General features: G+C 55.6%; 2 protein-coding genes across 28 annotated transcripts in view; both read left to right on the forward strand.

The window, feature by feature from the left end:
* CACNA1G (calcium voltage-gated channel subunit alpha1 G) overlaps positions 1-4,808 on the forward strand; it is a 63,003-nt gene extending 58,195 nt beyond the window's left edge. For 14 of the 27 annotated variants that reach the window (XM_038547674.1, XM_038547673.1, XM_038547675.1 and 11 more), the window contains 4 exons: positions 68-202; positions 1,924-2,101; positions 2,387-2,556; positions 3,718-4,808. In XM_038547674.1, the coding sequence (XP_038403602.1) occupies positions 68-202; positions 1,924-2,101; positions 2,387-2,556; positions 3,718-4,452 (1,218 nt within the window). In that variant the 3' untranslated portion in view covers positions 4,453-4,808. The remainder of the gene's footprint in view (positions 1-67; positions 203-1,923; positions 2,102-2,386; positions 2,557-3,717) is intronic. The other 13 variants (XM_038547677.1, XM_038547676.1, XM_038547678.1 and 10 more) reach the window with 1 other exon arrangement.
* A 7,479-nt stretch (positions 4,809-12,287) lies between these two features.
* Positions 12,288-15,888, forward strand: part of ABCC3 (ATP binding cassette subfamily C member 3) — a 44,547-nt gene continuing 40,946 nt past the window's right edge. The window contains exon 1 of the mRNA XM_038547687.1: positions 12,288-12,415. Coding sequence (XP_038403615.1) covers positions 12,386-12,415 — 30 coding nt within the window. The 5' untranslated portion in view covers positions 12,288-12,385. The remainder of the gene's footprint in view (positions 12,416-15,888) is intronic.

A 15,888-nucleotide genomic window follows, 5' to 3' on the forward strand; every position in this document is an offset into this window, starting at 1 on the left:
GCACGCGTGTGTGCGCGTGTGCATGTGTCCTGGTTTCTTACGCCTGATCATCTCTCTCCCTGTCTAGATCCCTCTAGCTGAGATGGAGGCTCTGTCTCTGACGTCAGAGATTGTGTCTGAACCGTCCCACTCTCTAGCTCTGACGGATGACTCTTTGCCTGATGACACTCACACACTCTTACCTAGTGCCCTGGACAGCAATGTACTTACACATGGCCCCTCACTGCTCCCCCAGCCTCCCCAGGGGCTGGGCTGGCTGCAGGGCTCCAGATCCCCCCCACTCCTCTCTCTTGGCCACCAGGCCCCACCCAGAGGCATCACCCAGCAGGCGCTTGGTGCCCAAGGCTTCGCTAGGTCTTTCCCAGTTCCCCACTGTGGGCAAAGAAATTAGATAATATTAAATTGGGGCCTCGAGAGCCCAGGGGCACAGTTAAGAAAGAGTGAATCCAGACATCCAGGAGTAACACAGCCCAAAACAGAGGTGGCATCAGGCAGCTGACCTGATGCAGAGTCAGTCTCTGTATTTGGAGCCTGTGCCAGCCAGCCCTTCCCCTCCCCGCCCCCCTCCTTCCCACCTCCCTGCAACATGAGCCATTCCCCTCTATGGAGTGGGTGAAAGCCACATCTCTGCTGCTACCACTGTGCCCTTCTGCCTGGGGGGTGGGGGGTGGGGCTGTCCCTGTCTCCTCTGTGACTGTCCCTGTGTGTCCCCATGTCGCGGGAGGTGGGTGGTTCTTTGTGTTTGGGACAGCTTCTCCTCCCTTGCCCAGCTCCCCTTCCCCTACAGACTGAGAGCAGCCCCCTCCTCCCTGCCTTCCCCCTCCTCTTAGGACTTAAGAGACAGGGTCCCCTTCCTCATAGCAGGGTTCAGCTGAGGTAGGGGCTTGACCACAGACTGGGAGGTCCCTCAGGGTCTTGGGGTGGCTGGCAGAAATGGAGCCTGGGCTCAGAGAGGAAGCAAAAGATGCAGACTCTTCCAACAGGCCCAACTGGGGCTGCTTAACTGGCTGGGCCTGCATGGGAACAAGAACCCTCCAGCCTCTCTGAGAACTAGGAATGGAGGGTACAAGGGACCCCAAACAGGAAAGGGGTCACAGGGAGATGGAGAAGTCTTTGGGGAACAAACCTTAGCTCCCTCCAGCTGAGGTCAAAGCCTGATTACTGCTTTCCTTTGAAACAAACTCAAAAAAACTCACTCTCAACCCCAATCTGTCCAGTAAGGGAGGTCCTGAGTCCATAGTACTTAGGCCTTGCGCCCCACCTCCCATTTGCTACCTGCCAGAGTCATTGAGATATTAAAAGGTGGGGGAAGCCAGGCAGGTAAGCCAGCTGACATTCCCCACTGGTCACCTGTCATCAAACCCACATTAACCCAGATCATGTGCAATGCTGGGTCCTGGGGCTGTCTTAAAACATTGGGTGGTGAGGCAGGCCCTGCTCACGGGGTGGGTCCTCCTCACTCCCCACCCCACCCCCCAACCCCAGCACAGGGATAGGGGAGCGCTTTTAGCTTTTCATCCTCTGCCCTCCACTGTGATGCTTCAGAACCTCTTAATGGGGCCCTGGGAACCATCTCTTGAACCACTTGCTGGGCCAGGCCTGGGGGCTGCTCTCCCTTTTTTGGACACCTTCTCACTCCTCCACTCTCCCCACCTGGAGGCTCTGAAGTGATGCGGTACTGGATAGCTTTCTGGGGCAGGGACTCCTCCCACCTGCTTCCCTGCTGTGCTAGAGGGCTCATCCATGCTCTGCCCTCTCTTCCCCCATCAACTAACTCATCCCATTACTGCCCTGCGGTGGGGAGGGGATGGGACCAGAGCCCGGGTGGGGAAGCTTCTGGTTTCTGTTTTCCAGCTCTGCCTCAGTTAGACAATCCGGATGCCCCCCTCTTTCCCCCACCTCCCGCCCCTGCTCCTTTTGCAGATGGAGCCCCACCCCGAGGAGATGCCCCTTGCACTGGGACTGGACCTGCTGACTGTGAGGAAGTCTGGGGTCAGCCGGACACACTCCCTGCCCAATGACAGCTACATGTTCCGGGACGGAGGCACCGCTGAGGGGTCCCTAGGATGCAGAAGCTGGGGGCTCCCCAAAGCTCAGTCAGGTAGCAGGGCTCAAGCAGGCCAGCTTGGCTCACACAGGGAGACCCTATCCTTGCCTACGCCCCGTCCTGACCTGGGCAGGGGGGCCACTGAGGCAGCAAGACAGGTCTCTCTGCCCTCCAGGGGGCCCCCAACCTGTGAAGAGTGGCTTTCAATCCAGGGTGAGAGGTCTGGGGTGAGGGTGGAGGCCCCAGTGGGTGAAGGAGCAAGGAGGGAAGGGACTTAGGTGAGAGTCAGACCACTGACCTTCCTGCTCTCCTCTCTCCTCCTCCCTACTCTGCTCGCAGGCTCTGTCTTATCTGTCCACTCGCAGCCAGCAGACACCAGCTACATCCTGCAGCTTCCCAAAGACACACCTCACCTGCTCCAGCCCCACAGCGCTCCCACCTGGGGCACCATTCCCAAACTGCCCCCACCAGGCCGCTCCCCCTTGGCTCAGAGGCCACTCAGGCGCCAGGTGAGCAGGTGTGGACAGGTGGGCCTGGGCCCGGGGCTGGCCTCTCTGCTAGAAACCCTCGGCTGTTGGTGATGGCCAGGGTTGCCACTTTCATTCTTTCAGCAGACGTTCATTGTGTGCTGACCATGTGCCAGAGACAGTTCTAGGTCCTTGGGACACAGTACCGGGCACAGCAGAAGTGGTCTATGCCCTTTGAGTGTTTATATTCCCCTCCTTTCTTTCACTGAGGAGGCCTGGAGACCAGGCCAGGGACACAGGTCCACTTGGCAGGAGAACCCACATCTCTGAATTCCCTTTCCCTGGCCCAGAGGCGACTCCCAATTATTCTCTGGGATTCTAGACTTAGCTAAGGGACACACGGCACATTTTAGGTACCTCTGCCTTTGGCCAAACCTGGGGCCCACCTTCCAGGGGCACAGAGCTGAGGCTCAGGCAGGCAGGTGAGACTGGTCTGCCCCTACTGTGACAAGGCCGCAGCCTGTGCCCTGTGTGCCCTTATGTGTGATCATGGCCACATGAGAATCTGCTCGATGCTGCACACTTGACCCAGGCCCAGTCCCCATCCATTTTACAAAGATTCACAGAGCAGCTTCCCTGTGCTGGGCACTGGGGCCGCAGCCCCTGCCCTCTGGAACTCACAATCTAACTGGAGATGTAAATGCCAGCAGACCATTGCAACAACAGGCCACAGCTGCTGGGATGCTCCTGTGTCATGGTGCATCAGGGAGCAAAGAGGAGGAAGGGGTTAGTTTTCAGGTAGAGATTGTCAGGCGCTGTGTCAAAGAGAATCTGAGCCTGTAAATTTGAGGGGTATTTGTCATTTGAGAAGGGTCTTCTAGGCCAAAGAAACAGCCTATGCACAGCATGGGAGCAGAGCCAGGCCAGTGCTTTCTTGTGTCCCAGGGGCTGGGAGCTTCAGAGAGTGATTCCTGCAGGCATCGGGGAAGGCCAGGGCAGCAGGCATGGTGGGCAGCAGAAGCCAGGCTGCACATATGTAGCCCCTGTCTCCCAGCAAGAGCAAATACATTCCTGCTTAGGGTGGGCCTGTAGGGGGAGGTGGGGGTTATCTGGTTTGACCAGGATGGAGTGGGGGGAGGGGAGGATGACAGTCCATGGGAGAGGAGAAGCCCCTGGGCTGAGCCCTCCTCCCACCTCCCATAGGCAGCAATAAGGACTGATTCTCTGGACGTTCAGGGCCTGGGCAGCCGGGAAGACCTGCTGTCCGAGGTGAGTGGGCCCTCCCCACCTCTGGCCCGGGCCTCCTCCTTCTGGGGCCACTTGGGCGCCCAGATGCAGCAGCATCCCCACCGCCAGAGCAAGATCTCGAAGCACATGCCCCCGCCAGCCCCCCGCCCAGGCTCAGAAACCACCTGGAGCAAAGACCCACCCGAGACCAGAAGCAGCTTAGAGCTGGACACGGAGCTGAGCTGGATTTCAGGAGACCTCCTGACCGTGGGCAGCCAGGAGGAGCCCCCGTCCCCACGGGACCTGAAGAAGTGTCACAGCGTGGAGGCCCAGAGCTGCCGGCGCAGGCCTGCGTCCTGGCTGGATGAACAGAGGAGACACTCCATCGCGGTCAGCTGCCTGGACGGCGGCTCCCAACCCAGCCTGGGCCCCGGCCCCTCTAGCCTTGGCGGCCAGCCTCTTGGGGGACCTGGAAGCCGGCCCAAGAAAAAACTCAGCCCACCTAGTATCTCCATAGACCCCCCAGAGAGTCAGGGCCCTCGGCCCCCACCCAGCCCCGGCGTCTGCCTCCGGCGGAGGGCTCCGTCCAGCGACTCCAGGGACCCCTCGGCCTCCGGCCCCCCTGACAGCATGGCTGCCTCGCCCCCCCCAAAGAAAGACGTGCTGAGTCTCTCTGGTTTAGCCTCTGACCCAGCAGACCTGGACCCCTGAATCCTGCCCCACTCCCCTTTCTCCACTGGGTGCCAAATCCTAGCTCCTCCTCCCGGGCTATGTTCCTGAAAAACGTTGCATATGGACTCCAAGGAGGCGCTCCTCCCCGCCTCAGTGGGGCTGGGAACCCGCGAGCCCACTGTCCAGAGCGTTAGGAGCAGCAGCCCTGGCCACCCTGGCTCCAGGCGGAAAGAGAGAGGCCCAGTGCAGCTGAGGTTCCCAACGCCAGGAGCTACTGGGAGAAAGCAATACGTTTGTGCAGAATCTCTATGTATATTCTATTTTATTAAATTAATTGAATCTAGTATATGCGGGATGTACGGCATTTTGTGACTGAAGAGACTTGTTTCCTTCTACTTGTATGTGTCTCAGAATATTTTTGAGGCGAAGGCGTCTGTCTCTTGGCTATTTTAACCCAAAATAACCAGTCTAGTTATATTCCCTCTTCTTGCAAAGCACAAGCTGGGACCGAGAGTGCATTACAGCTCTGCCCGGGTGGCCCATCTTCAGCGGAGAGCGAGAACCACTTCGGAAACTGTAATGTAACTTATTTTCTCCTTTAACCTCGCCATCATTTTCTGTAGGAAAAAAAAAGAGAGAGAGAAAAAGAGAAAAATAAGATTTTACAAATGAAATGGAACCTTTTTATATATATATATATATATATATATATACATACATATCTATATCTATATCTATAATAAAGTAATTTTCCAAAATAAAAAGTTAATCACGGTCCAGAGTAAAAGCAAAAGGGACAGAGTTAGGCTTTTCCAGGTGGCGCTGGAGAAAAGACCCCTGGAGCTGGGGAGTGGGCAGAGGGCAAGGAGTGGGGTCAGAGCTGCCTCAGTGTGCTTGAGTGTGTGTGTGGTGTCTGTCCGTCCATCTGTCTGTTTGGCCGGGAGAGAGAACACCTCCCGGGAGGGCTGCACCCTTGCAGCCTCACGTCCCCCGGGGCCAGGGAGGAGGGAAGCCCCTCTGCTGGCTGGAAGGCTGGGCAAGCAGGGTTCACTGCTTCTACCAAAGCTTTATCGCTTCCTCTTAGCCAGGCAGCTCTGTGAATGTAATTCCAGATTAACTCTTATTTCTGCTGACAGCTATCAGCCGCACATTGAAAGCTGGAAATTGGCATAATGAAGCTGTTTTGGTTAATGGGGCCGACTGAGACTGGGGGAGGCGGCCTCAGCTGCTGCCAAGGGGATCTGTGGGTTGGTGGGGGAAGGGCCGGCGCTTCTGGACTTTCCTTCCTCGGCGCCCCGACCTGGGAAGTCTGGGCTTTAGCCTCCCTCCTCAGGGGTCCTGCTGACTGGCACTGTGGGTACTGCTCCATCAAGCTGGCAATGGGATTAAGCTCTGCACACGGAGAGGGCTGCTCCCTCCTGAGATCCAGGGGGCCGCCAGGCCAAAGGTGACCTCCCGGTGGAGTCGGTCTGGCCCAGCGACCAGGCTGCGGAGTGTGGAGTTGGCCCCCTGGGGGGTGATGAATGAGCTCCATCTAGGTGTTTACATGGTCTGCTGCTGCCTGCTCAGTGGGAGCCAGCGGGAGGAGGAAGGGGGTGAAGGCTGGCACTGGAGGGATGGGGTGGGGGGAGGAGGAGGAGGGGAGGAGGGAGAGGGGAGAATGGGCTACTGGTGTGGCCCAGAACCTCCTTTCTGGTGCTACCTTGTCAATATTCTTGTCTGAAACCCTGGTGCCAAGAGGCAGTGCCACAGGCCTCAACCACAGGCTCAGCCGGCCTGTTCCCCTGCCAGCCACCGCAAACATCCACCCCAACCCTACTCCCTTGAACATCCTTACCTCCTCATTCCCAGGGCCCTTGGAACCTCAAAGGCCGCTCCAGGGGGCTGACAGGCCCCTACTCTGCCCCCCTCTGAACTTGGGATGAGTTTGGGATGGGGGGATGCCAGGCTGCAGGGGCACCTGGAGGCTTTGTCCCCTCTTGTTTCCTAAGCTGATGAAAGTATTTCTGATTGCTCTCTGGACAGAAATGATACTACTCCTTGAAGCAAACACCTGGTTTTATCCTCTTGGAGTGTAGAGTGGGACTCTTTTTCCTCTGGCCTCTTTGGGTGGAGAGAGGGGGGCTGCTTGTAGGAGCTACCTTTATTTTTTTTTTAAGCATAGCTGTACAAAATTCCTAGAGTTTTGTCCACCTGGGTCTGCAGATTAAGCTTTTATATTTTTGTAGAATTCTGTAGCTGTCCATTCCCTAATGAGGGTGTGAGAGTTGGGGAGAGGGCTCTGGGGTCTTTTGTTCTTCTAATGGTTGGAGGATTCTGGGTCAAGATGAAGCCAGAGAGCTTGGCTTCTACATCTCAGGCTTCTCCCCTATCCCTGCCTCCAGGAACCCCCGGAGTCAACGTGGATATTTCATGTAGCAGAATCTTGGCCTCTCTCCCAGCAATCTCCCCCAACAATGTAAAATCTTTACCAATGGTAAAGGTTGTGTCTTATTAAAAATGGAAATAGGGGGGACGCCTGGGTGGCTCAGTGGTTGGGCATCTGCCAGTTTAGTGCCTGCCTTCGGCCCAGGGCGTGGTCCTGGAGACCCGGGATCGAGTCCCATGTCGGGTTCCCTGCATGGAGCCTGCTTCTCCCTCTGCCTGTGTTTCTGCCTCTCTCTCTCTCTGTCTCATGAATAAATAAATTAAATCTTTAAAAATAAATAAATAAAATCTTTTTAAAATAATAAATAAATTAATCTTAAAAGAAAGTGGAAATAGGGGCACCTGCGTGGCTCAGTTGATGCAGCGTCTGACTCTTGGTTTCTGCTCAGGTCCTGATCTCAGGGTGGTGGGATGGAGCACCAGGTCTGGTCTGTGCTCACCGGGGGCTCTGCTTCCGATTCTCTCTCTCCCTCTGCCCCTCCCCCCACTTACATGCAGTCTGTCTCTCTCTCTCAAGTGAATAAATCTCAAAAAAAATAAAAGTGGAAAAAACAACACTGCTGAATCTTATTAACAGTAGTAATAATGATGATGCAAACCTCATGACATTTGTCTGGATGGCTGTATCTGCTCTAGGGTACATGAGGGAGTGGAGGAGCCCGAAGGAGGCTGGGAGGGGGAGGGGCTGGTGGCAGCAAAGTAGGTCTTGGATTAAGGCCTCCAGGGACAGGGCTGGAACTGGCCAGGAGCTTCAGGTGTGTGGGAGCCTTTGGAGGTAAGAATGTGCATCCTGGCACTTCTGCTCTCAGCCCTCTCCTTGGGGGTTCAGAGGAAATTGTGTCAACAGCTGCAGGCCTCCACCTCGGGCTTGTCTGCTTCTGCTTCCTCCACCCCAAGACTCCAGGAAAAGGTCTGCCTGGGGGTGGGGGGTGGGGACTAGGAAGAGGAGAGCTGAGCTGGTGCTAAAAACAAATCTGAAGCTCCTCTGCAATCTCTCACTTACTCCTCACAACACCCTAACCAGGAGGATACCATTGCTTCCATTTTCTCATGAGGCAATGGGTTCAGAGAGGTTTAGTAACCTGCCCAAGATCACACAGGGGAAACCACAGAGTTGGGATTTCATCCTAGGTCCGGCCAACCTCTAGCCCACTGGCTTCGCATAACCCAGCCTCTTCTCATCGTAGAGGGAGTGGGACGACGACGTGGTGCAAAGAATCCTGGTCACGAAACAACTTCCCTGGGAGGCATTTTCCAAGGCAGTCACATTTGTGACTGTGTTCATAGAAATGGGCTCCCAGCTTGGCATACTCGGAAGCTTAAAGGAGCCCACACCTTGCGCGAGGAGAGACGTTTAACCACAAGAGAAGGCGTTCCCTCAGCTCCAGGTGCGCTCGTCCAAGGGCTAGCCACGGCTGGCTCTGTGATCACCCAGTTTCCCAGGCATCTTTTCTCTGGCCTTATGCTGCCCTTGAACCACAGAGCGCTGGCTCCCCTTCCCCACCTCCCATCCCTTTGTCCTTCTTGTCCTCTCCCCGTGCCCCTCCCAGGCCTCTCCCACTTTCCAAACAGCTTTTTCCTCCATCGTCACCCCTGGTCCCCACCCATCATAACCTAGTTCCCCATGGCCTCCTCTCCCCTTTCCTGGGTCAGCTGAGCAACCAGACCTGGAGGGCTGGCCACGGTGGTGCAGTGAGGACCTCAGACACCAGGTGGCAGCACAAGGTATCTTCCCCTGGGGCCACCATGTGCCTCTTCTGTAGAGGGACCTGACTAGGGAGAGGACACCACACTGACAGACACCTTCTATAGACGGGGGCTCTGCATAGCCCCCCAAAGGAGGAAACACGCTCCCGGGCCCAATGAAGGACTCGTCTGTGCATAGGGAATCCCAGCTATGGGAGTGCTGAGCCCACAGTGCCCAGTGACCCCTGTCTGGGGCCAGGGGACCCAGGACTAACCCGCGACAGTGGCTGCCAGGAGCCAGTTGAGTTGTGGGCCGGCCCTCCACTCTGAGGACACAGCAAGGCAGGTCAAGGTGGTGGCAGCTCCAGCAAACACCCAGGAGGGAAATCTGCTAAGAACTTCAGAACTCGACTGAGCCCCGGTCCAGGTGCGGGAGCTGCTGACTGTGGCCCACGGAGCTAATTAATTCCTGCTTTGAAAACTCCTGAACCGGGCACAGCAGCCAGCGCTCACACGCATGCCAAATCAGATCAAGTGCGGGTTGCTGAGCCCATGAGGGGCGTCTGTGTGGGGCCCCACCAGGCAGGATCGGACAAAACAAGGCCTGCCCCACTACCTGGGAGGAGAGAAGGGGGAGGCTGGAGTCTGGGAGCTGGATCTGGTTTGGGGGTGCTCCGGGCCTTCAAGGAACCACAAAGGGCTCAAAAGACTAGGGCAGTGAGTGAAGGAGAGAACTAGAATAACCTTTTCTATTCCACGCCCCTCCCTGCTCTAGTTCCCACCTGGCTCCCTCCTCCTCACAACCTTCACAACATTTCCTGTCCCTTGGTCTCCCTGTCCCCACCTTGCTTTGCTTTCTTCTTCTCTGCTGTCATTCCTGCTCAGAGCTGTACCTTGCAATTATCTTTCCATCTCCCTGCCAGAAAATCTCTGCTGGGTTCCCCTGGGATGCGCACCAGTGGGGGAGGCGCAGCACACACACACTCTGTCCATCCCTCCTGGAGCTGCAGTCAGTTGAAGCGGAGGATGGGGCCGGGGTAACAAAGCTGGGGGAGGTGCAGCCCCTGTTTCTGCTGCAGCCCAACCCACAGATCTCTATTCCTCCTCTCAGAAGCTTCCGGATGGAAACATCTTGGTTTTGGAAAGTCTAAAGCAGAGTGGACGGTGCCCACTGCTGGGACTCTAGCTGAGACCACAGTGTCCTCACCACTTATAACTTCTTCTAAGGACATGAGATGCTTGGTTAGTCAGTCAACAAACATTTCCTGAGGCTCAGCTTTGCCAGGCACTGTCCCGGGTGCTGAAGATATGGCAATAAATAAGTGTGTTTGGTCTCTATTCTGAAGGTATGCACAGTCCCCTGGGAGAGGTGAGCAAGAGGATCAGTGAGTATAATGAGGGCAGGAGGGAGACGGTGTGGAGAAGGGTCCCTAGCCCAGGGGTGAGGGAGGTTCACAGGAGGCTTTGGGGAGGCTGTGGGACTTGAACACAATCTCCAGGGATGGGTAGAGTTTGCCAGGTGCAGAAAGAGAGCTGAGGTGTAGGGAGGGGACTGTGCCCAGCACCCTGAAGGTGGGCTGAGGGGCACAAGTGCAACAGCTAAGGACACCAGAAATGCATCCTGCCCGAGCAGCCACATGGAGACAGCCCGGCACTGGGGAGACGGGGAGCTCATCCCACCTCTGCCAGGATAAGACATCTCAGGGCCTATGTTTTCTTGCTCTGGTGAAGCCAAAACTATCACATCCTAGGAGTTTTATGGCTATTATCCAAGGGCCATGCGAAACAGATCCCATTCCAAGAGAGGCCAGAAATGGCAGGACCCAGTGAATAATACCTCAAGAGAGACGAGAGAGGTTGAGGACGGCAAAGGTCCCCTCCCGTGATCTTGGAGGCTCCCACCCAATGCCATGAGCTCGGAGACAGCTCTTCCATGGCAAGACGGGACGGCGCTTCAACCCCAACGCTGAAGATGGAAACTGAAGGTCCTGGCCCCAAACTAGAGGAAGAGTTGAAGGAGGAACCCCAGTTGCTCACCACAGAAGCCTGGATCACCAGAGCTGGGAGAGACCTTAGATGGCTTTCTGTCCAAGTTGTTCAAGAAACCAAGTACCAGAGACCTCAAGGGCCTTGTTGAGGTCACACAGCATACAAAAGTTACTGCCCGAGGCAGGGAGGGGGTTTGGAGGTGACTCCGTCAATCCCTGCCCTTGGGGACCTCAGACTGGCAGGGAAGACAGACTCTTCACAACTAAATATAATCCAAGACACTCTGTGACAAGATGTGAAAGTTCTGGAAAGTCTTGGGCTCAGAGATGGGGGCGGGGTGAAGGGCAATTGGGTCAGTGGAGGGGAGGGGGGCAGACAAAGGGCTGAGAGGACTTGCCTGGTGGAGGGGAAGCTGCCCCCCATCCCTCTGCCTGGGAGGGGGGAGCCTTGTCCACCCTGCTCTTTCCAGTGCATCTCAGATCTCTGTTCCAATAGCTCACAGCATAGACTTCCTTCTGGTCACTTCCTGCCAGCCCAGAAGGACAGGCGCTGGCTGGCTACTTCTGTATTATATTGCTGGGCACCCACGCCTGCTGCTAAGCAGCCAAGGAGGGAAACACCTCTTGAGAACAAGTGCCAGAGAAGGGATCACCAGGGTGAACCCGGCAGACCCAGAAGACAGCACCAAGCTTGACCACAGGGTTGGGGAGATGAGGCCAGGAGAGAGATGGGGCAGAGGTGGAGGGTGGAGGGTAGGGAGGGCATGGGTGGGGATTCCTTTTCAGCCCCAATAAGGTGAATTGGCTTCTGTTGGGGGAATGAGAGATAGAAGGATGGAGGGGATACAACGTGTCCAAGCTGGGCCAAGCAAGAGAAGACCACTGAGCCCAAATCCCATTTTCCAGATGGAGAATGTGAAGACTCAGCCCTAGCAGTGTGCTAACGTGGAGATCTTTCTGGGGCCTCACCTGCCGGTCCCTCGCCCTGATCAGGGCCAGAGTGGAGGAAATTAACCCACGCCAGGGGCCGACTAAGTGTGCCAGGCAACATGCTTGATGCTTTACATACCTTTGCTGGGTACTCCCCAGAAGTAAGCCTGTGAACTAGGATTATCCCTGTTTTTCAGAAACAAAAGTAGAGGCACAGAGTGACACTGCAGCAACAGGCACAGGATCAGGGAGCCACAGAACCTCAGGAAGACAGCAATTTGAGAGGACCACGGGAAGGCACCATCTCTGATGCTAGGCGCCCCCCACACCTCCTGTCCTTAGGCACACAGGCCCCCGAGCTCCTCATGTGCTGTTTCTGCTAGTCCCCAGGTAACTCATGAGCAGAGAGGTAGACTCCCCAGGCGTCTGCACATGTAAGCAGTCCCATTTCACAGATGAGAAGACTGTGGTCCAGAGATGACCGAGACCTCATCAAGGATTTATTCACGGAGGGCGTCTTGCTAAGTCACCTTCCACAGCTCCATGACTCACCGCCTGGCGGAGTTGGTGGGGTGGGAGCAGGTGTGTGCGCCTCGGGCACAGATCCTGCCCCAGCCCCATCAGCCTCAGTGTTAGGAGGGGCATCTCTCCGGCACCGCCCACCGGCCAATCGACAGGGTTGTCACCGTGTCAGTGCCTCCCCACCCCTGACCCAAAGTCCTTCCGGGACCCGCAGTCATGCAGTCTCAGGGAGGCTCTGTTGCAATTGGCCGGGACAGGAGATTTGACCCAAAGAGCCGAGGGCAGGGCCTAGCGGGGTGGGCGGGGCGGAGCCCGGGGAGGGTGGGTGGTAGCGGAGGAGGAGGAGGCTCAGGGTGCTGCTGGGTCCTCGCCTGGCCTGGCTGCCGCACTCGCCTTCCTGGCCGCAGCGGCTCGGCCCCATGGACGCCCTGTGCGGCTCCAAGTTCTGGGTAAGGAGGCATCCCCGGACCGAGGGCGCGCACCTGACAGCCCCTGCGAGGGCCCTGGGGCGGGGGGACAATGTGACCCCGGGAGGAGCTCTGGCCGTGCTGCCCTGAGCCGGGGGCCCGGGGCCTCCCGGACCTGCCCTCCCTGCTGCAGAAAGAGCCTGGAAAGCGAGGCACACGAATCCGAAGGTGCCCCCACGTGGACTGGAGCTCGTTGTCCACTTTTACACCTGGCGCCTTCCCCTGTCCTGCATCCAGAGTGCCTGCCTACTCAGCTAGGTAGTTTGGGAAGCTGGCTCTGCTTTCCTTCTTGGAAAGCATTCCTGCCACCGTCTTCTGTCTGGTGTTAGGAGCCCCTAGGGAACAGGAAGTCCCCCTCCAACCCTCTCCTTTTATAGATGGAGAAAGGGAGGCCCAGGAAGAGAAAAGGACTTGCTCAAAGTCACCTGCTTAGAAGAAAACAGAGCTGGGATAGAAAAGCAAGCCTTTGACTCCTGTCAAATCCATTTCTAAGGTGTCAGGCTACTTTATCGGGCTGCTGATTCCAGATCCCTTGCACAGTTCACATGCATGAAATGTAGGCAGCCCAAGAGCTTTTTATAGCCTCCAAAACCTATGGACAGCAGCTCCCTTGGTCTTCACTGCAGCTCTGGGAGGCAGGTGGCGGTGTGTCTCCATTCTACAGGTGGTCTCAGATTCAAGGGGCTTGTCCATGGTCGTGGAGGGGATGCCCAGCCTAGGCTGGACTCAAACCCAGGACCTCTGATTTTTAATCTCTTGAGTCTTTTTCCCATTTCAAGTATCCGTACCTATATGCTTGATGTGTGTGTGCCTGGTGTGTGTGATCCATGGGTGTGTCCTGTGCAGGTATGCGTGCATGTGTGCTCATGTTTGTGTACATAGTGTGTGTATCCAATCAGAAACCCTGTTCGTGGGCTGTATTTGGCATGGGCGGAAGGGAGTGGTACATGGTTTTTTGAAACTTGGGACCTATAAAATAGAGTACCTATAAAATCGTATCTTTGAGCATCTCTTTTTCCCTCTGGGTCACTAATCAAAGATGGTGCAACCATCTTGCCCATCGACACAGAAACCCCCATCCATCATCCAACTTGAACTAATCACTGATTCACAAGTCCAGAGGTTGTACCTGTGGCCCATGAGTAAACTTTGCTTCATAGCTCACTGGAGTGTGGCCGGTATGGCCATGGCATGATCACGATGTAGCCAGGTAGAGGACATGCAAATCAAAGGGGCACATGCGCCTGGACCTCAAGTACAAAGGCTCCTTGTGGCTGGCCGGACAGTTAACCCCAAGAGCTTAGGACTGCCCAGAGACAGGTTCTGAGGAAGCGGAGGTAAAGATCGCCTGACTCCCTTATTGTTCCAAGCTTAGAGATCCTTTGACTCTATCATTCCAAGATATTGCAGAATCCAAGAGAACCCACAGAACTTGGGGCTTTTTTTTAAATTTTTATTTATTTATGATAGTCACACACAGATAGAGAGAGAGAGGCAGAGACACAGGCAGAGGGAGAAGCAGGCTCCATGCACCAGGAGCCCGACGTGGGATTCGATCCCGGGTCTCCAGGATCGCGCCCTGGGCCAAAGGCAGGCACCAAACCGCTGCGCCACCCAGGGATCCCGAACTTGGGGCTTGAAGCAGCTAGCGCAGCCCCTTACTGCCAGGTTCAGGAAACTGTCAGCCAGGGAGGGAACGCACTGGCCAAGGTCATACATCAGTAAGTTGCCAAGCTCTGGAATGGGATGCAGGACCCCTAAGATATGGTTCCAACTTGGCCACTGCCTGACGGTGCATCCTTGGGCTTCTGGAACCCTTGTCCCTACACTTCTTGCTGCTCGTGAGGACCTCAACGTCTATGGGAGTCAGATGAATCCCTTGTGGTGCTGTCAGCTTGGATATCTCAAAGGACAGGAAATCACTCCTCTTCCCCATCCCAGTCTAAACACCTTCCATCTTCCACATGACCTCCTGGCTCCTGAAAGTCATGCCAGGCTGCACCCAGCATGGTGGGAGTCAAGAGGCAGGGTGGGGAGAAAGCGAGAAGGCTCCCAGCTACTCCTCTGGAAGTTTGCAGAGCTGCGACAAGGGAGGGCCTGAGGCCGTGAGTTCTGGGTGACATTCATGGTGGGCTAGTTTGCATCTCATTTGGATTATATATTATTCAGGCATACTTACCCCTGAATCTTTGATCTCAGAGGCCTGCAGGTGACCCATCTTGTGGGAAGTAGTTCAGGCAGCGGGGCAGTACCTGAGCCAGGAGTAAAGAGGCAGGGGTGGGGGCCCCCAACATGGTTCAGGACTGTTGGGCTGCTTGCTTTCCAAGCCTTGGCTAGCTTCCCTGCACAGCCTCAGTTACTCCACCTGTGAAACGGGGGAATAACCCGTCTCCTAACCACCTCATAAGATTGCCGTGGAGATCACATGAGTAGGGGATATGAAAGTTTTGAGAACTACATAACTTTCTGTGGGTGACTGACAGGTCCTGATGTTCCTGGAAACAAGGGAAGTGAAAGAGTAATGAAGTTGGAAGCCGGAGTTTGGTCTGGAAAGGCCTAGAAGAAAGGGACTGACAGGGCTCCTGGGCCAGGGGCTCCTATTTCAGCTCTTGGCTGGGGATTGTGTGGCTCAATCCATCAGCCTCTGCCCCAGCTGAGTCAGAGGGCAGGAGATTCGAGGGGGGTCTGTGAGCCCCTGGACATGTGCACACACACCTGGGTACTCTCACACAGAATGCCCTGGGTGAACCATCTGTCTCTGTTTTCAACTCTCTCTCTCTTTTTTTTTTAAAGATTTTATTTATTCATGAGAGACACACAGAGAGAGAGAGAGAGAGAGAAGCAGAGATACACGCAGGAGAAGCAGGCTCCACACAGGGAACCTGATGCGGGACTCGATCCTGGGACTCCAGGATCACTCCCTGGGCCAAAGGCAGGTGCTAAACCGCTGAGCCACCCAAGGATCCCCTTCAACTCTCACGTCTGCCACTTTGGGGTAGATCACCAGCATCTCTGAGTGCACCTTGGGATTTTTTTGCGAAATAAATCCCAAATGACTGAACTGTAACAAGTGCCCAGGGCTAATGAGGCCAAAGCAAAGATGCCTCTCGATTGAAGAGGCGGTAGTGTTCCTTTGTTGGCCGGTTGCCTCCTACATGGAGAATTACCTTCTGTTATGAGCACTAGAAACAGGGAAGCACTCCTGTGGTAAAGATAATACAAGTGCTTTCAGGAGGTCTTGACCTATTTGCAGAATTAGCCTTGATGTGATGTCCCAGGAAGCTCTTGGGAGGCTGATGTTGGCTTACATTCTGACTGTGAGAACAGTCCAAAGATGGCACAGAGTGCTTGAAAAGTAGTGAGCTCCCCAACACTGAGGGTATGCAAGCATATGGCAAGTGACCACTTGGTAGGGATGCTGGAGAGAGGATTCAAGCCAAGGAAGGAGTTGGGGT

This window comes from Canis lupus, chromosome 9, assembly GCF_011100685.1.
Source record: "Canis lupus familiaris isolate Mischka breed German Shepherd chromosome 9, alternate assembly UU_Cfam_GSD_1.0, whole genome shotgun sequence".
NCBI lineage: Eukaryota > Metazoa > Chordata > Mammalia > Carnivora > Canidae > Canis > Canis lupus.